We start from the raw sequence: 20,594 nt of genomic DNA, 5'->3' as shown, positions 1-20,594 counted from the left end.
AGGGCCAGGCGTGGGGGAGAAAGCACAGAAACAGAGGTAAAATGATAATAGGCCAGTTACCAATGGATTGCCCTCAGTTCCAAGTCCACTCTTCACTGCTTGCTTTGTGATAATGGACTGGAGCCCTATAAATATTTCTTTTGCCAGCTGGTGTGATTGCTCCCTATCATGAGGGGATGCCAGCAGGACACTGGAGGAGAAGTGGATTTCTCTTACAAGTGGGTGCTCCTGTCACCATACTCCTGCAGGGCACTTTTTCCAGCACTAGACTCCTATGGTATGGACTCCCCCAGTACCAAGCCCCACCGTGGCTTTTCCAGCTCCAGACTCCTATGATGCAGGCATGGCTGACTTCTCCAGAGCCCAGAACCAGCAGCTTTCCTTGTCACACTTCAGGTAAGCTTTGCAGCAGAGTGCCACCCATCTGGCACTACCCGGTGAATGGCTTTCTATAACACCCCAAGAGGTGAGCAGAGGTCCACCACTGTGACTCCTCCCTGTGAACAGCCTCCCCTGCACTCCTTTGGTGGCTTTGCAGTGAGTTCTGAGGTGCAGCACCTCCCCGTGGATGGTTTCCCATGGCCACCCTGGGAGATTTTTGCCATGTCCTACCTGCGACAGCTCTGCCACCTTGCTATCCAGTGACACGAAGAAGCCTTCTCAAACAAGGTCTAGGTATCAGCCCTAGCTTGGATGGGCATCTTCCTTGGTCTGTCTCAGGCTTGGGGGGGGGGGGGGTGGCTGTTCTTTAGATCTGCTATTCCCAAGTTCTTTAGAGTTCTCTTTACTTCCTACTAGCCAATTTTCTATAATACCCATGATTATATCTACAACCAGAAAAAGAAAATGAACTTAAATATAAAAGGAATGCTGAAACTTGCCTGTACTTGCTTTTCAGCTACCTCTCTGTATTTCTTTCCTACTATAGTCAGTTTCTTGGAAACATATTAGCTTTTTTTGGTTCATGTCCCAGCCACCTCCATCACAACATATTTTGAAAACTGACTCTAAACCATCTTCTCCTCCTGTATTTTCTCTCTCAATAATAGTCTCTCTCTCTCTCTCTCGCTCTCGCTCTCTCTCAGACATAGTTATCCAAGCTAGAAACCTGAAAGTCATTCATGTGCTTACCTATCGTCATTGAACCTTTAAGTTCAATCTCCTTAGCATGTCTCAAATTAGTTACTTCCTTTCTAGGATCTCCATGGCTTCAAAATAATAACAGATACCATTTAATGAATGCAGTATATATGCTAGCCATTGTGCTGAAGTTAGCCCACACCACTTCAAAATCAGGTATGATTAGCCCCATTTTATACACGTGAAAACTGAGACTTGGTAGATTGCGTAATTTATCCAGATATAAACAACTAGTGAAAGGCAAACTAAAGATTCAAAAGCAGATAGCTGGCTACAAACAATAAGCTCCTACTGCTCTAATATGCTGCCTTCAGTCTAACTCCATTACAATGCATCTACTACAGTTTCCAGAAAGCGTTGTAAAATGCGTACCCGGTTGTGTCACTTTCCTGTTTTAAACATTTCAGCAGAAATCTTTTTTTTCTGAAGAGGTTTAATAGCTAGTGGTAGGTCATCCTTTCCATTTCACCAGACAGAACAACAAAAACAGGTAAATTACAGAAATAATATTTTCAAAGCTATCAGAGGGTGACGGAAGCAGAGATTATCAAATTAAAATTCCAGAGGCAGTAGAATTCCTCTTAGATGGGCTAAAATTGCCAAATATTTTCTTCTCTTTATGGATTTATCACATCTGGGCATTGCTAAAAAACAGGATTGTCAATAGACAAAGAGACAAGTTTTGATGACAATGTGGGTTAAGGTTTGACATATTGGAATCTAGAGAAATTCCACAATAGTCAGTTCCCTATAAGCTATTTTTTAAGTGCTAGGGTGATGGAGACTGTGGATGGGACTGGAGAGGAATGTGTCCTGTAATCTTGCAGTACTTAGGAGACAATATATCAAAAAAAGGAGAGGCTTAAAACAGACAGACATTTGAAATCAGAAGTAGACTAAGTCGACTGTAACCAAGCACTGACCAAGCTCAATTTGTAACTGAATCAACATGATGTACCCTTCATGTTCTCTGCCCAATTAAGGAAAGGGTCAACTACCTCTGGGAGAAAATAACATTAATTTCAGCATCTATAGATATTTTACACATAATTCCTGTCATACAATTTAAAATTATGCAAAATTACTAGACTTGCAAAGAAGAAGGAAAATGTGACCAATAACAAAGAAGAAAAAATAGTCATTAGAAGCAGACCCCAAGATCATCCAGATATTGAGGTTAGCAGGCCCAGACTTTAAAATTACTATTATAAATATGTTAAAGAAAAAGAGATAAAGTTTGGACAAAATGGATGAAAATGTGAATAATTTCAATTGAGAAGAACTAAAAAATATATGTATGTAAAATCTGAAATTGGGGCCTGATCACATGAGTTTAACAGCAGACTGGTGAAGGACAGGGTTAGTAATGCAAATACAAGTCAATATAAAGTACCCAAAATAAAGCTCAGAGAGGAAAATCAAATGGAAAGAAGAGAAGAATGTAAGAAACATTTATGATGTAAGGAGTGTCTAACATGTACAGAAATGCAATCCCAGAAGGACAGGAGAGTGAGAATTGGAAAGAAATTATAATCAAAAAGATAATGGCCGAGAATTGTCCAAACTTGAAGAAAGATTTATTCAAGAGTTCCTATCAACACCAAGCAATATAGTGAGAAAAGCATATTTATATCCATCATGATAAAACTTCTGAAAACTGAGGATAAAGAGAAAAATCTTTAAAGAAGCCAGGTTAAAAAAAAAAAAAAAAGATATTACACTCAAAGGAGCCACAATCATAATTAAAAAAATTTTTTTTAATGTTTATTTATGTTTCAGACAATGAGAGAGACAGAGTGCAAGCAGCAGAGGGGCAGACAGAGGGAGACACAGAATCTGAAGCGGGCTCCAGGCTCTGAGCTGTCAGCCCAGAGCCCGACACGGGGCTCAAACTCACGAACCAGGAGATCATGACCTGAGCCGAAGTCGGACGCTTAACCGACTGAGCCACTCAGTAGCCCCAGGAGCCACAATCATATTAAAAACTGAATTTTAATCAGGATTATGGGAGCAAGGAAACAATGAGATGCTATCTTTAAAGAGCTGAACAGAATTAAAAAAAATCACTGTTATTTAGAGTTTTAAACCCAGTGAAAATATCCTTCTGAAGCCAAAATAAAATAAATGCCTTTTTAAGACACATAAAATGACTCCCCAGCGGACTCACATTATAAGAAATACTGCAGGACATTCTTCAGATGGAAGGAATATAATCTCAGGTGGGAGCCTGCTATCATAAGAGGGATAAAGGACACAGAAAAGAGTATTGCAATCTTCTGAGTAATCACTAAAAGAATAATACAAAGAGATATAAAAATAGAAGAATTAATAGTAGAGATAAAATGGAATAATTCAAAATATTTGACTGAAACATTCTAATGGGTCCTCGTTTCTGATAAAATAAATGCCAAGGTCTTTGGCACAGCACACTAGGTACTCCAGAATCTGGCCCTGTTTACCTATCTAGCCTTAATTCTTGCCATGCTCCTTCTAGAACCATTTGGGACTATGTGTAGCCCCCAGACATTTGGGACTATGTGTAGCTTCCGCAGCAACCCATGTCACTCCCACCACCTTACATTTGCATGTGCTGCTCCTTTGCCAGAAATATCATCCCCTTTTTTTCCCTACCTGACTAATCTAATAGCAACTTGACTTTTAGTATCCAGCTCAACATAATCAAGTTTCTCAAAAAAAAAAAAAAAAAAAAAAAAAAAAAAAAAGAACCATCTATGAATCTCCATGTGGTCTCACACTGGCCAGTGCATATTTCTGTCATAGTCCTTGGTATAAAACACAATTATTTGTTTGCTTATCTATTTTGACAACTAGTCTTCAAGATCATTGAAGGCTGGGCCTCTACAGGTTGACTCTGTCTCCAGCCTCTAGCACAGAGGCCAGCACAGAGAAGGCATTCATTATCTACCACAGAAAAGGCTACACACACAAATGAACAAACATTATCTCTACATCTGCTAGTTGAAGACTCTATAATATTATACAAAGCATGTTACAATCCTCCATCATCCTCAACAACTTTATTTTTAAAAAAATTTCATGTTTTTATTTATTTTTGAGACAGAGAGAGACAGAGCATGAGCAGGGGAGGGGCAGAGAGAGAGGGAGACACAATCTGAAACATGCTCCAGGCTCTGAGCTGTCAGCACAGAGCCCGACACGGGGCTCGAACTCACGGACTGCAAGATCATGACCTAAGCTGAAGTCAGATGCTTAACCGACTGAGCCACCTAGGTGCCCCAAGAACTTTATTTCTAAATAGCATACCAGTAGCTTAAACTCAACACCTTCTTCTTTTTTTTAATGTTTATTTATTTTTGAGAGACAGAGAAAGACACAGAGCATGAATGGGGGACAGGCAGAGAAGAAGACACAGAATCTGAAGCTGGCTTCAGTCTCTGAGCTGTCAGCACAGAGCCCGATGCAGGACTCGAACCCACAAACCATGAGATCATCACCTGGGCCCAAGTCAGACGCTTAACTGACTAAGCCACCCAGGTACCCCTCAAATTCAACACATTGGAAACTCAACTCTACTCATGTGTGTCAAACTCAACGTATCATTATCTGAAGTCACCCAATGCAGTCAACCTAGGATCATGTGGACTTCTGCCCTACTTCATCCCTGATGAATTTCCTTACATTGTTTCCTTCATCTTGACTTGCCCTTCTCCTCCTTCACCCTTTGGACTCCTGCTTCCCCTAAGTCCCAGCTCAGATGTGACCACCTCTCTGCATTCCTTCCTATGCCCCCACAGTTAATCTGGCTTCACCCTGGATGCTTCCACAGAATATGGTGTCACAAGTCATGCATTCTGTTGTCCTCAAAGTCTGCATCTGCCTCTCCCTTTAGTTGATGGAACTTAAAAAAAAAAAAATTCACTCATAGGGAAGGCAAATAAGTGGAAATACTGAAAAGAGAGCAAAGGATGAAAAGCTGAAGAAGAAAATAAAAAAGAGGGATGAAAAGATCTTTAAAAAAAACGGTGTGGAAATTACAGGAAAAAAAATTTATGTTGTGAAATCCAGGAGAAAAAATTTTCTTTGAAAACTTATTAGAGTATTTTAAGCATGTCCATCCAGCCATCTATCTGCCCCCCTCCCTGCCCCCCGCTCCCCACACGTACATCCACCTGCCCATAGGAGAATTCTGCCTGCTGCAGAATGTACAAGGTTCCTCACAGGAACAGGACCTCGCACTGCTGAGGACAGGTGTTTGCTGCCCTCACTGCTGCCCTCTCCCACTTTCTTGTCCCCCAGCATCTGCATACTCTCTGTCTTCTATTTCCCTTGCCTCAATTCTGATCCCTTGCTCTATCTTGGTTTCTTCCCGTGTTCATGTTCTATGTCTCTACTGTTTTTTACACTTTGTCCTGGCTCTGGGGATCTTTTCTTACTGTCTGTTCCTCAGATTCTCATCTGTCTGTGACTCAGAAGGACAAGATAAATGCTCCCCATATTTATTTGTAAAAGATGAATCATCCTGGGGGGAAAAAGGCAGGATGATAGATTGAAAGCTCTGTCAGATGCACAAATGGCTATTTAGAGCCCTAAAGTTTATGGATTCATGGTTTTAAAAGAAATGAGCAGAAGCCATTAGATGACTCTCATGAGACCAAATAAATGATTATAAGTTTAGAAAAGAAAAACTCTGAGTAAAGGCAAAGGAAGCTGATAACAATTAGACTGGAAACCATGGCAATGAGGAATGACAGCTGTCCCTTGCTTACAAGTAGAATTAAAAAAAAAAAAAAAATGTTGACCAGCTGCTCTCCTTTTCCATAGGGAACCAAGCAGAGACAAGAAGCTTAAACTTCCTCCAGCGTGGACATAAAAAACAAAACAAAACAACAACAACAACAACAAAAAAAAAACCTCCTCCCTCCTAAAGGGTGATTATTTCTCAGGGATGATGTTGAACCCTCATCCCAGAAGATTTGAAAAATTTAGAGACCACAGATCTCAGATTGTTTGAGTATAGTTCTGATCATCTGACTGTGACAAGTTGGAAATGTGCACTTCATTAATTATTTTAAATGAGTTCCCCGCAGGGTCCATATGCTTTCTGAGTGCCTCACTAAGATTCAGGTTGTGCCGGCTGCACTCCCGGAAGGCCCCTCTATGCGGGGAGGATCTCTGCACCGAAACTCTTTTTCAAATCCTTAGGAACTTGGAAGCCTGTTAACAGTCTGAAAATCAGAGCCTTCTTTTGCACATCTTGTTTCTGAATCTCCGGAGATTACTCACTTATATTTTCTAAGCTGAGCTTTCTTGTCCTCTCATGATATTAGCCCAACACTGCAGCTGGAAGTCTTGGACACAATGCACTTTAAGTAGCCTCTATTTACAGTGTTCCACATGCCAAGAACAAAACCAGATTGTCAAAGACTCGGTTCGAAAGCGGTCTTAGGGTATCTCTTTCTCTGGTATCAGTTTTGAAAATGAAGATTATTTGGGGAAGGGGGTTCTCATCCGTGGCAGACTCAAAATACAAATTCATGGCATACTGACTTCAGAAAACTGACAAAATAAAAATACACTTTTTATGTATTCCAGCCTGTTGGCTGCCCTTTTTGAGAGCACAGATCAACGGCTGAGCTATAAATCTTAGCAGTCAAACCACGCTTCCTTTCACTGCAACCTACAAGGCAAACATGTTACTTCCACGCTTTCCTACTTTGTTTTTTGAAGTGATTGAGTTGAATGGGGACAGATGATGGAGGGGTGTGGTGGCTGAGGACTTACTTTCGGAGAGCAATGGAGGCTCTGGAATTTGGGAACACTCCTCCTTTGGCTCTTCCCTGAAATATTTCTCCGGGTCCCAAAGAAAAGCTGGTTTCGTCACTTCAGGCAGCTCTTTCAGGGCTCCGATGCTTAATGACCTGAATGCACCTTGACGACAGTGGGTTTTAGGGGAGGGCAGGAAAAAAGTAGAGTATCATTAATGCCTCAGAAGGAGCTAGCACATTTCCAAGTTAACTTTTTAAAATGTAACCTTCCTGTTACTCAGCTGGTACAGCTGCAGTGATCAGCGATGCCGGCAAACACAGCTGTTCACGATGAATCCATGGTCCTGTATTCAAAGGGACCAAAAGGAACTTGAGGCCCCCCCTTTCATTTATTTTTTTTGTTGGACTCTTTTGCTATGTTCCCTTGAAAGTGTGTATTCTGCCATTTTGGAAGAGCTCCAGTTTCTTTTATCTGCCAGAAAACTGTATCTTTTGCGGGATGGAATCTTGTTTTCACCGTTCAACAACGTATCTAAAATTTTGAATGTGCAAGTACTTTTTAATTTCGCTAACATGTAAACCAGAGCTGTGCCATTGTATTTAAGATGCACACAATGAGACGACAGAAAGGAAAGGTCTTTTATTCCTGTGCCTTAAAGCAAAGTCTCGGACAATGGGAAAAGTTTTCGTTTTGCTTCACAGGATAAATGGGAAGTGCTTCGCTTGAGATGTGATTTTATGTTTGTTTGATTGTTAGCACTGCAAAGGTAGGAACTGTGCTTTTGTCATCATGGTGGTTCAGCACCTAAGAAAAGTGAGCTAATACATATTTAGCACTTGCTATGGGACTGAAAGGGCGGGCCTACGCCGGCCGACTCCACCTTGTTCTGTGTTCTCCACCTTGAGTGACTATGTCCCCGACATGACCCCTTTTCCAGGAAAATCACACAAACCTCAGACCGCGCCTCCTCCCCTTGAGTAACCCCCAGCTCACCCATTCAAACTTCCTGATCAAAACACGCCCAGCGACCTGCCTAACAGGACTCCGACCCTTCCCCAGCCAATCGGCCGAGGCCATGACCCTTCCCCAGCCAATCGGCTGAGACCACACCATTACCTCACCAACTGCCCCTAGACCCCTATAAAACCTTTGTGCTTTTGAAACTCGCTCTCTCTCCCTGGTATCTCACCGCTGTGTTGGTGCAGGTAGGGGATTGAGCTCGAGCTAGCTCGAATAAAGGCTCTTTTGCTTTTGCATCGGACTCGGCTCCTTAGTAGTCTTTGGGGATCACGAATTCTGGGCATAACAGGACAAGTCATGTGCTATGTCAGCAGTTCTCAAATTTTGCCAGGCATCACCATCACCAGGAGAGCTTGTAAAAACATAAGCTGCTAGGGGCTCAGTAGGTTAAGCTTCCGACTCTTGATTTCAGCTCAGGTCATGATCTCGCAGTTCGTGGATTCAAGTCCTGCGTCAGTCTCCGTGCTGATCTCTCTATCCCTACCCTGCTCATGCTCTCTCTCTCTCAAAATAAATAAACTTAAAAAATTAAAAAAAAAAAAAAACATAAGGTGGTATATATCACTCCCATTTCTGATTTATTAGGGTAGGGGTGGGGCCCCAGAACGTACATTTGTAAGTTCCAGGTGATGCTCATGCTTTTGCACAGGGAATCAATATGTTATATCGAACCAAGGGAGACATCTTTACAACCTGTAAAGTATCAGTTCACCCTTCTGACAGATAAGGAAATCGTAGCCCAAGATATTGTAATAACTTGCCTGGAATTTACATAGCTGGTAAATGGCAGACCTTCAACATAAGCTCAAATACGTTTCACTCCAAAGGTCATGCTCCAAGGCATAATAGCAATAATAATAAGAGTAACATTAGTAATAAAATTGTATACGTTTCTATAATATGCCAGGTACTGTTGTATGTATAACATGCTTTATACATATTACCTCATGTAATCCTGACAAAAAGCCTATGGAGTAGATTTGTTTATAAATGTGCATTTAATATTAAATAACAATGTACATTTTGGCAGCAAAACTTCAGTCAGTAGAAATTCTAAAATCAACGTATTTACTCTATCAAAGTTTATCCCTTGGACATAAGTTGAAAAAAGATTTACAGTGAGTGAAATAGTTTCATATAGTGGAGCTTTACGAAATTATTCTCATTACACTTCTAAATAATACCCTTCAGTATGATAACAACTCTTGTTTCAATTACTTTTTAAATAATTCTTTTTCTGGTTAGCCCAAACCAAACTAATATTGTTCTGTATAGCTTTGGGCTTCCTGAGGGCAAAAATATATTTTATTCATTTTCATCTCTTAAATACTTAGGGGACAGAATTAGCGTTCTGTGCCAACTCTATTTTGGACACTAGAGTGGGCACTTTGTGTGTGTGTGTTTTCTGGCTTAGACCTTACACTTCAGCCATTTGTATGCTGTGCAGCCTGGGACAAGTCACGGTCTCTCTGATGTGTCTGAGCCTCACTTTTCTCCTTTGTTAAATAGAGATCACAGGACTTTACCTACCTTTCTGAAGAAACACCAGCATTCCTGGCACATAGAGTAGCTGTTTGTTGCATGTACACCAATCTATAAAAATAACAACACTATAAAAATATGTCAACAGTGATTACTTACTGGATGATTTTTGTATAAATTCTCCCTTGTAAAGGTTATGTGTTTTTTTCTTCAAGATATTTCTTTCCTTATATTTTATACCTAAATTTGTGACTTCTGATGGTCTGACACTGGAAGAAAATAACACATGATGAAATAAAATATCAACCACAAAGGATGAACAGGTACTTTCAGGCTTCAAATACATACCTTACTTAGACCAAAAAAAAGAAAAAAAGAAAAAAATCTTTATACTGTGGACCTAAGGGGCGATATTTGTTAACACTAATCAAGCCATATCTTTGAATAAAATGTCTGCTAGCCAGGTGATGATGTAAAAGGGTAAGAGCTAAGTTAAGGCCAAGAGGCTAGTTAAGCAAAGATTTCCATAGCAACTGGCAGGTCAGAGAAAAAACTATCCAGAAGAAAATTTCACAGAAAAACACACTATTCTTGCCCTGTGTACAAATTATATGGGCTAATCAGTGGTATGTGTCAAAAACTTATTCAATGTGAGGCCTGAATCATCACTTATGATATCCAAAATGCAAAAAAAGTTCAGTAGTTTCGAGGCTTATCATATGAATCTATAGGAAAAGTTTAGATTAACTTGACTCCATGGAAAATTTTTTCTCAGTAAAACAGAGGGAGTGTAATCATTATTTAGCTGTCCCTAATTCCTGCCAGAAAACAGGAAACGGTCTCAAATATAGTTAGCATCCACCGTGTAGACCTTCACCTTGATAGTGACAAGTTGCGTTGCCAAAAATCATTATTCTTCTCTTGGAGGCATCAGGTCACAAAACACACCCACTTTTCGCACAATTACTGCGAGCCCTGCGGCCTGCCCTGTCCCTGCACCTCCCCTCCTTGAGTCTGTTAGCCCTCATGGTTACTGCCCTCCCAGCCCCTAGCTTTTATTCTCAGTTCTGCTGCCTCCTGAGTAGCTGCAGAACCTCGAGATGTTTCCTATACTCTCAGCCTCAATTTCCTGCTCTACACAATGAGATTCTTACTGTGGTTTTAAAGGAGAGGAGATGGATGGCTGTTCAGCGATGTGCCTAATAAATAACAGTATTCAATAACTGTTCACTTCCTTCCTTATCCTCTGCTCTATTTGGGCGGTATTTCCCAAACTCATGAGTTTAAAATATCAATACAAGTGAAACCTGGTATATCCCTCACCCAATTTCCCTGTTGTTAACATCTTATATTACCATTTATCACAATTAAGAAGTCAATATTGGTACATTACTATGAACTAAACTCAATATTTTATTAGGATTTTCCTACTTTTTTCCTAATGTCCTTTTTCAATCCTAAGAAATCACATTATATTTAGCTTTCTGACTCCTTAGCTTCCTCTGGTCTATGGCAGTTTCCCAGACTTTCCTTGTTTTTCATGACCTCGACAGTTTTGAGGAATACTTGTCAGACTTTTTTGTAGAGTGTCCCTCAATTTGTGTTGGTCTGATGTTTTTCCTATGGTTAGATTGGGGTTATGGGTTGTGGGGAGGAAGACAATGGAGATGAAGTGCTATCTATTCTCACTACATCTTATCAAGGGTTCATGCTATCACGCTGACATTACTGCTGATGTCAACCTTATCATTGGCCAAGGTTATGTTTGCTAAGCTTCTGCCCTATAAAGTTACTTATCTCTTCCTTTTCATATACTACACTCTAGAAGCAAGTTTCCAAGCATAGCCTATGCTTACGGGCGGGGGGGGGAGGGGGGGGCGGTGACAATGGGATTTAAGCTCTGTTTCCCTGATTGGGTGAAGTATCAACATAAATTATTTGAAAATTATAGATTTTTAAAGGAAATCCTTGGCATCAAAAAGACTAAAGGCAGGTGGCATGTTTTCCCCAAAGGACGCTATAATAGCTCCCTCAAAATGTGCTATCCCTCTTGAATAAGAGGGATATTTAGCCACTATCTGGGCCTGGAAATATTATTTAGCCACTATCTGGGCTTGGAAACTGCGAGAGTATCCAGAGACAGTCATTTTCAGTAAGAGAATTTGTAACAATAGGAAGTTGGTGGTGGGTACAGGAAGGGTAGAGAGTGGTGCAGTTATACCTTGTAGTTATCACGTCTGGAATATTTTTCCCCCCAGAAAAGTATTACTGTTACAAACTGAGGTACAAAATGTTGAGGGAGGCCTAGAAGTAAGGAGGTCTATCTTGGCACTAGATAATACCAGACCTTTATTTTCCCCAAACACTCTGAATTCTTTCCCACTTTTAGGCTGTTTGCTTCCTGGCTGTCATCCAGTGATACTAAAATCACTTTGTCTATCTCCACTAAAGAGTTTAATCCACAGAGGGAAAGGGGCCGGCAAAAACTAGGAGAGAATCTCCTGGGACTCACAACAAATTGTACTACTGAATTGACTGCCAAGGAAACATAGCCACAGTGATAAAGCTCTAACCAAAGGGCAGTTCTATGAACCATGAGACAGCAGAATCTACGTCATGTTCAAAGCCCAACATACTGCTTCCTTTCCATAGACATTTGACATTTGGGGGGATGGTTACTATGAAAATGTAAACACAAAATTGGAAAGAGATGAATATTCTCAAAATTCCAATATTCCCACTGGAAGAAGACAAAAATGCAGAATAATGCAATAAAAAGCCTGGATAGAGTTAAAACTTTGCAAAAAAGTCTTACATGGTGATGCCAAAAGGGCACCTACCAGGGGCTCTGGCAGCCTTGCCATCAATTCTATGAGAAAGGCTCTAACTGATCTCCTGTCTCTTGGTTCAGGGTATGGAAGGAAGGAATGACATGTGACAAGTCCCCAAGAGCCTTACTAGGCATTGAAGGAAAGTGAAAGCAACTAGAGTTGTGGCTTAGCATAGCATGTACTTGATAAAATATTTGATCACTCGACTCAGAATCCAATAACTGTTCCTTATTGACACATGATGCTTCTTGGACAGGCAATATGGAAGGGCGGCTAAGTGTAATGTCTCTAGAGGCAGAATGCCTGCTTGGGGATCTCTGGTTCACCTTTTTACTGGTGGGTGGACACTGGGCAGATCACTTAATGTCTTCCTGCCTTCTTTTCCTAGTCATGAAATGGGCACTGTAACTGTTACCATGCCAAAGATCACAGTGACAATTAAATGAGCGAAACACATAAAGACAGTAGAACTGTGCCTGGAATATGGTAGGAGCTCCATAAGTACCAACTGTTGTCACTTTAAACAAGAATAATAAAACATTTTCCACTCAGAGTAGGTGTTCCAGCACCCCTCATGGACAATTCTAATACTCTTGGGAACTATCAAATGATAAGACAAACAATAAGGAGATGTGGCACTTCCAAAAATTATAATTTAGTGTCGTAGTATTTTTATCACTTAAATTTTAAAACTGAGTAGACTTCCATTTGTCATACATGGGCAAAGGATAGTTATTGTCACAGATTGTTGGCAAAAGTAGACTGTCAATCCTCCAAGTGTTTTATGTCATATAAGGCCTAATTTCAAATGAGCTTTAAAAGTTTTGTATATTTTGTCTTATAGCTGTCCATAAATTTTCTAATTTAATTTCTCACATAAGATCAATTGGCAGGATAATTAGGTAATCAACAGCATATAAATAATATTAAATATCAATTCTCTTAACCATAGTAAGGAATTTAGAACATCATTATATTTTCTCAAGTCTAAGAAACATCAATTTTAAGTGTGCCTTCTGTCTCATAGAAATTTACGGAGAAATTAATGGAAATTTGTTTCATTTCCCATCTGATTCTTTTATCCTGGTTTCTGATAATTAACCCTTTCCCCATAAGTAACTTTTTTAATGGGAGCCAGTGAAATGTGTCAAATAGTAGAAGGCAGACTTCCTTTTTGTTGCCCTAGAGTAAGAATGAAGATCAAGGAGAGAGAGAGTTTTTTACAAATTAATAGATTTGACTTAACATTAGAATCATTCTATAATAAAGAGTGGTTCAAAAACAGAGAAGGCCAGGGGTGCCTGGATGGCTCAGTCAGTTAAGCATCTGGTTCTCGGATTTGGCTCAGGTCATATCTCAGTTTTGTGGATTCGAGCCCTGCATCGGGCTCTGTGGATTCTGTCTCCCTCTCTCTCTGTCTACCCTTCCCCCATTTACTGTCTGTCTCAAAATAAATAACCTTAAAAAAAACTTTATTTTTTTTAAATACAATTTATTGTCAAATTGGTTTCCATACAACACTCAGTGCTCATCCCAACAAGTGCCCTCCTCCCTGCCCATTACCCACTTTCCTCTCTCCCCCACCCCCATCTACCCTTGATTTGTTCTCAGTCCTTAAGAGTCTCTTATGATTTGCCTCCCTCCCTCTCTGTAACTTTCCCCCCCCCTTTCCTTCCCCCATGGTCTTCTGTAAAGTTTCTCAAGATCCACATATGAGTGAAAACATATGATATCTGTCCTTCTCTGACTGACTTACTTCACTTAGCATAATACCCTCCAGTTCCATCACATTGCTGCAAATGGCCAGCTTTCATTCTTTCTCATTGCCAGGTGGTATTCCATTATGTATATAAACCACATCTTCTTTACCCATTCATCAGTTGATGGACATTTGGGCTCTTTCCATAATTTGGCTATTGTTGAAAGTGCTGCTATAAACATTGGGGTACAAGTGCCCCTATACATCAGCACTCCTGTATCCTTTGGGTAGATCCCTAGCAGTGTTATTGCTGGGTCATAGGGTAGTTCTATTTTTAATTTTTTTGAGGAATCTCCATACTGTTTTCCACAGTGGCTGCCCCAGTTTGCATTCCTACCAACAGTGCAAGAGGGTTCCCATTTCTCCATATCCTTGCCAGCATCTATAGTCTCCTGATTTGTTCCTTTTAGCCACTCTGACCAGCATGAGGCAATATCTCAAGAAAAAAAAAAACTTTAAAAAAACAGAGAAGGCCATCTTTAAGATGGTGAGTGCATCCCACAGAAATTATTCAGAAAGAGTCCAGGATGTGCTTCTCTTAAGGATGTGTTAGGAATCAGTCTAGTGGATGTCTAATACCTCTTACCAACTCATTATTAAATTATTAAAGGTAATAAACATGTGGGGGAAAAAGTTCACTCTCACAAAGAATCAAAACATTCAATTTAAACCAATGATGAGATCTCACGGCAACAGGTGTAAGACAATGACCACACGCAGTGTTGGTTCACAGGTGGCAGTTACTATACACCGTCTACACTGCTCCTGGAGGAACCCACATGTCTCAGAACAGCCATTTAGCAAGAGGACCCAAAGGCCTTTGCAACTTTGGTCTCAGCAACTTCATTTCAAAGAATTTATTCTTTTTTTTTTTTTCAACGTTTATTTATTTTTGGGACAGAGAGAGACAGAGCATGAACGGGGGAGGGGCAGAGAGAGAGGGAGACACAGAATCGGAAACAGGCTCCAGGCTCTGAGCCATCAGCCCAGAGCCCGACGCGGGGCTCCAACTCACGGACTGCGAGATCGTGACCTGGCTGAAGTCGGACGCTTAACCGACTGCGCCACCCAGGCGCCCCTCAAAGAATTTATTCTAATGATGAATTCAGTTGGGTATTCTAACACGTATGCATGAAAGCGTTTGAAGAAATGTTTCCCTGGTTAAAGTTTGTTAACAATCTAAGTGTTTGAAAAAAAAAACAAAAGAAAATGGTTACAAAACTAGATAATAAGTTCCTAGGGAGTCATGGCAAATGTTGATGTCTGTGGACGCTCCTATTAATTCATACAGAAATGTAATCACTGTCGATTTTTTTTTTATTATTTAAAACAACTTTTTAAAAATGTTTATTCCTATTTGAGAGAGAGTGTGAGCAGGGGAGGGGCAGAGAAGGCAGAGAGACAGAATCCGAAGCAGGCTCCAGTCTCCGAGCTGTCAGCACAGAGCCTGATGTGGGGCTCGAACTCATGAGCCATGAGATCATGACCTGAGCCGAAGTTCGATGCTCAACCAACTGACCCACCCCAGCGCCCCTTCACTGTGGATTTTTTGAATGATAAAGCAGGTTATAAGCTAGGTATGCTAGTCTCCAGTTTCATAAAATGTGCCTTTATTTATTTGTTTACATGCCTGGAGCTAGAAATGCCTAAGTGCCAGCAACAGTTTTGTTACAGGTAATTTTTTATCTTTTTCCTTTGTGCTTATTTGTACATCCAAAATTTCTCCTAAAGGACATGCATTATTTTTGTAATAAAGAAATATTCTAAAGTCATATTGTCTGAATTCTTCATTTGTCTATAACTTTTCTAGGTAAGAATATTCTGTGTGGGTCCAGAAACCAAACATGCGTTAATCAAGAAAAAATGCATGTCTGCTGTGGTTTTTGTTCCCTATTTTATCCTTTCATTTCTTTCCTTCTTTCCTTCTTTTCTGAATCTAAGGAAGGAAAAATTCCATTTCTCTGCATTAACTGTTAACATTAGGAATTTCTATTAGTCTCTTAAATTCTATATTCATCTTTATCTCCCCAGGACTTAAATTGAAAATGACATTTTACCACCTACCTACTTCTCACACATAATATTATACAATACCTTAAGTGTTATGGAAACCTGTTATTTATGCATAAACCAGAAGATAATACATGCCAAGATTTTTCTCCTGGAGACAGGATCTTAGGAGTTAAGATGAGAATGTAGCTTTAAAGCATCTGATTTTTCCCTTTATTTTTCCTGCTTCTCCCATTTTCTATTGGCTTTTCCTTTTTGCATCTCCATTTTTCTTACCGTTTCCCCTCCATCTGAACATACCCCCACCTGCCTACGGACTCACCAGATGTGCTCTTTCTCTCCTTAGTTCTCGTAACTTCTCTCACCTATTTTTAAAAAAATAGTTTTGCATATGGATAAGAACTGGCATGATTCCCTCCTTGCATTTACTAATCTTTTGAGGAATAAGGCATGTTCTTCAGAATAATATTCCCTTAAGGAGAATACAACCTGCAATCCCTTTAGTATTGGATGGAGGCCACAGAGGACATTTTCCAGTTGCCAATTACATCGCACTTGTATGTTTTCCATGGAGGATCCCTGGTTGTGCTCTTGGGAGAAGTGAAGGACACCTGCCAATTCTGAGGATATGTTTTTAGCCCTTTTCTTTCCATTAGTTCAAGAGCTCCAAAGTGACTTTATTCTGTCCTATCTCCTTACAATAAAGTCTTAAACTTGTTTGAATCAAGTCATCTGACTTAGATAGAGCAGAAATTTTAAAAATCACGGGTATTTTTTACATACTGTCATTTGAAAAGATGAAGTAGAATAGAGGTAGCTCTGCTTTTTACTGCTGACAACTTCTAAGGAAAACTTGAATTAAGGAAAAAAGAAGAATTGAGTGTGTCAATAGGAATAGAAAATTCGAGTATTAGCTGAAATACTCTTAAAAAAGAATGTGTTCTAACAGTTGCCTTCACTCTGCTAGGAGTGTGACAGGAAGAGAAACAACGATCTATCTGTGTTACCCTGGGGTAACTTTATTTCCTTATCTGTAAAATTGTGTTGGGTGGCTGGGTGAGGGCATTTTTATCGTGTCTAAAATCTTTCTATTCCCAGCATTCTATTATTGTACAGGATTGGTCATGCTATATTTCTAAATTGAAAAGATCCTTCTGCCTGAAAGTAAAATGCCACTTGACATTTCAGCAAACCATAATTCAAGGAAATGGAAGAACAAATACCAAAGTGTAATTTAGTGTAACAGGATGTTTAAGGGGATTTTTTTTTCCCCTTCACTCTCCCTGTCCACCGAGGTCCAAAAAGTCTGAAAGCAAAATAATTAATTAGTTAAGAGGCAAAAAGTATTCTCATCTTCCAGAGTGAGGTGATAGATTCCTGGGGCAGAACAAGGAGATAGCTCTGAAACCAACCTGCTGATACCCAGGCCAGCCACCACTCTAGGATATAAATAGACCAAAGATGCCGTAAAGAGAGGAGCATTGTAGGGATGCACTGATCCAGCTCCCCTGGGGCAGGAGGGAAGCTTCCCCTTCAGTTCTAGTTTCACCTCCCATGGACCAGTCAAAAAGTCTAGTGTATGCCCTCTGATGTAACCATTAGAGAGACAGAATGGATCAGTGGCTCATTAATACCTGCAAAAGTCTACAGGCAAAAAGCTGCGGGTGAAGCAACCCATGTGAACAAGGAAAGAAGGGCAGCCAGGGAGCCGTGGGTGTGGCAACAAGGTGTGAGCTTCCTATGGGCCAAGCTCAAGTTGACTCGGGAGAAGTGGGGCAAGTGGGGAGGCCTGCCATTGTGAGAGACTGTAACAGAAAAACACTGGATATGTATTACCGAAAGTAACCCCAGTTAGTGGGGCTACGCCATAAGAGATTGGCCAAAGAACACACTGATTTGGAAATAGGCAATGCAGAGGTACCTGAGAATAGTCGTTAAAGAACCTCCCACCCAAACTCTTTAATGCAAACTATGTACTTTACTAATCATAAAGTATCAATATTGGTGCATAAGTTGTAACGGATAAACCTCACTAATGTGGGATGGGAGTAGAGAATGTACTCTCTATACTTTCTGTGCAGTTTTTCTATAAACCCCCCAAAGGTAATATGCACATGGTAAAAATTTTGCTTTCATCTGTATCAAAGAAAATACAATGAATAAAATCAGCCTTTCAAAAACAATAGTTTTTGAGTCTGAAAGATGGAATTATGAGGGCATGGGTTAGCAACAGTGTAGGAGACAAAAGGAATCAGTAAAACTCCCTGGCATTAGAGAGTAAGAGGAATGTGTAAGAATGGGATCTAGCAGAGCGGGGTGAAGAGAAGAAAAGGCTGAACAAATGAAGAAAAGGCAAGAGTTAAAAGGAGAGTCATATCTAAGACTCAAAGGTAAGCTCTTTGAACCTCTGTCATATAAACCCCTGTGCATGTTACCAAATCCAGGAGCAAATCTGACATACATTTTGAGATAGGTACGTACATACATACACACATACGGTGTATCATTTTTGGGGAAAAGGGCTAATTTCCACAATTAGAATGATGATGGAGCAGAAACAGAAGACTAGAAGATCCTGAATAGAAATGGAGACAAGAAATCAAACCAGCTATAATCCTGAAAATATAAATTCTCCCCCCACCACACACATCCTTGAAGCAGTCATTGGCTATTCCATGTAGAACAGAAGGAAGGTTGGGTCAATCTTACTTAGGTCTTATCTAGACTCCAGTTGGCATCCAGGTGACACTTAAAATTACTTACTTGTATGTGGAGCCATCTTTGTTTTTCTTATCAAGTAGAGAATGTTCTGGTAGGTCTAAACATGATTCCTCCTTAGAAAGTAAAGGAATTTCTCTTATGCTTTCTTCTTGACTCTCACTTTTCATTACATTAGTATCCCTTTTAGGAAGGGAAAAACTGTTTTCAATTTGCCAGTGCTTTTCCTGAAAAAAACGACCATTATTTTATTTTTATGACATTTATTTTTCTTGAACATTTATGTGCTACACTTATTAACTGAAGTCCTGGGTACACACACAAAAAAATTAATGAAGCGTGGTTCTTCAAAGTCATTACAGTTTTATAAGGGAGATGAGGCGTATATATGTAACTTTATTTTTTAAATTTATTTATTTAAATTCAAGCTAGTTAACATACAATGTAGTATTGGTTTCAGGAGTAGAACCAAGTGATTCATCTCCTGCATATAATACCCAGTGCTCATCCCAACAAGTGCCCTCCTTAATGCCCATCACCCAGTTAGCCCATCCCCCAACCCAATACCCCTCCAACAACCCTCAGTTTGTTCTGTTTTAAGTCTCTTATGGTTTGCCTTCCTCTCTGTTTTTATCTTATTTTTCCTTCCCTTCTCCTATGTTCATGTTTTATTTCTTAAATTCCACATATGAGTGAAATCATATGATATTTGTTACACGTAACCTTAATAAATGTAGACAGGACTAAGTGTGTGAGAAACAAACATTCTCTGAAAATATAATGAACTACAAAAAAACTGACATTCCCACTTTAAATTCTTGAATAGCAAGATGTATGCTTACCAAAAAGAAAAACAAAACTTTTACCAAAAAATTACCAGTTAATTTTTCATACAACTGCTTTCTTTGCATCTTCCTAAAAATATCTCAAAAACCAATCAAATTATTGAGCATTTCCTTCCAGAAAATATGTTACATGCTAGTTTTCACAAAATTTGGCTATAAGTCTTAATACGTTTCCACCTAGCAGAAGCTCTCATTGACATTCTATTTCATATTTGAAAAACAGAATCAATTTCCTTGTCTTATGTCAATTCCTATTATATACACCGGAATGCATGATATGTGTGATATGAGGGAATTAGGCATCCCCAGGGTATCTGTGCGGCCTATAAACTGATAACTTGTCAGCAGATATTGCATAGTAAAATGGCTACAGGGGCTGGGAAGATAATGCCAATGAATGAATCAAGCCTCATATAAGGTGATAAGTAGCAAATGAAGTTCAGCCCCAGTGCTCATCATCAATGGGAAAAGTGGGATGACAGTGAATTACAGAGAACCCATTTTATAGTTACTCTCACGGACTGACATGTTCTTTTTCAAGAGAAGCAAGAAATCTGGATCTTGTATGAAATCTTTAATTGTTTAAATATGAGCAACCAAGTTGGGCATCCGGGGGCCTCAGTTGGTTAAGCATCCGACTCTTAATTGCAGCTCAGGTCATGATCTCACAAGTTTATGAAATCGAGCCCCATGCTTGGGATTCTGTCCTTCACTCTCTCTCTCTGCCCCTCCCCATTCATGTACATTCCCTCTCACTCTCAGAATAAATAAACTTAAAAAAATGAGCAACTAAGTCAGATTTTAAACACTGGGTGAATAGTCACAACCAAACTCACTGGCCCCCACAGGACCAGGAGGAGAGGTGCCAATGAGCACATTCTGCCCAATACCACTGCCGTTAGTGTGCAAAGAGGGGCACCGAAGGCATGCGTGTGACACCTAATTTCTTTCGATAATACAATCATCTGACAGTCACCTGGGACAAGTGTATCTCCACAAAAACGTCATCCCCACCCCATTTTCCAGTGCTAGAAATAGACA

The 20,594-nt window shown here is 40.0% G+C and overlaps 1 protein-coding gene across 1 annotated transcript in view; it reads right to left on the bottom strand.

Annotated features, from left to right (window-relative positions):
* WDR49 (WD repeat domain 49) overlaps positions 1 to 20,594 on the bottom strand; it is a 140,217-nt gene that overhangs the window by 12,930 nt on the left and 106,693 nt on the right. The window contains exons 15-17 of the mRNA XM_045503057.1: positions 18,754 to 18,935; positions 9,550 to 9,659; positions 6,904 to 7,050 (exon numbers count right to left, since the gene is read on the bottom strand). Of these exons, the coding sequence (XP_045359013.1) occupies positions 6,904 to 7,050; positions 9,550 to 9,659; positions 18,754 to 18,935 (439 nt within the window). The remainder of the gene's footprint in view (positions 1 to 6,903; positions 7,051 to 9,549; positions 9,660 to 18,753; positions 18,936 to 20,594) is intronic.

The sequence above is a fragment of the Leopardus geoffroyi genome, chromosome C2 (assembly GCF_018350155.1).
Source record: "Leopardus geoffroyi isolate Oge1 chromosome C2, O.geoffroyi_Oge1_pat1.0, whole genome shotgun sequence".
Taxonomy (NCBI): domain Eukaryota; kingdom Metazoa; phylum Chordata; class Mammalia; order Carnivora; family Felidae; genus Leopardus; species Leopardus geoffroyi.
The sequence above is the reverse complement of the archived record's forward strand: the minus strand, read 5'-3'. Positions and strand labels throughout refer to the sequence as shown.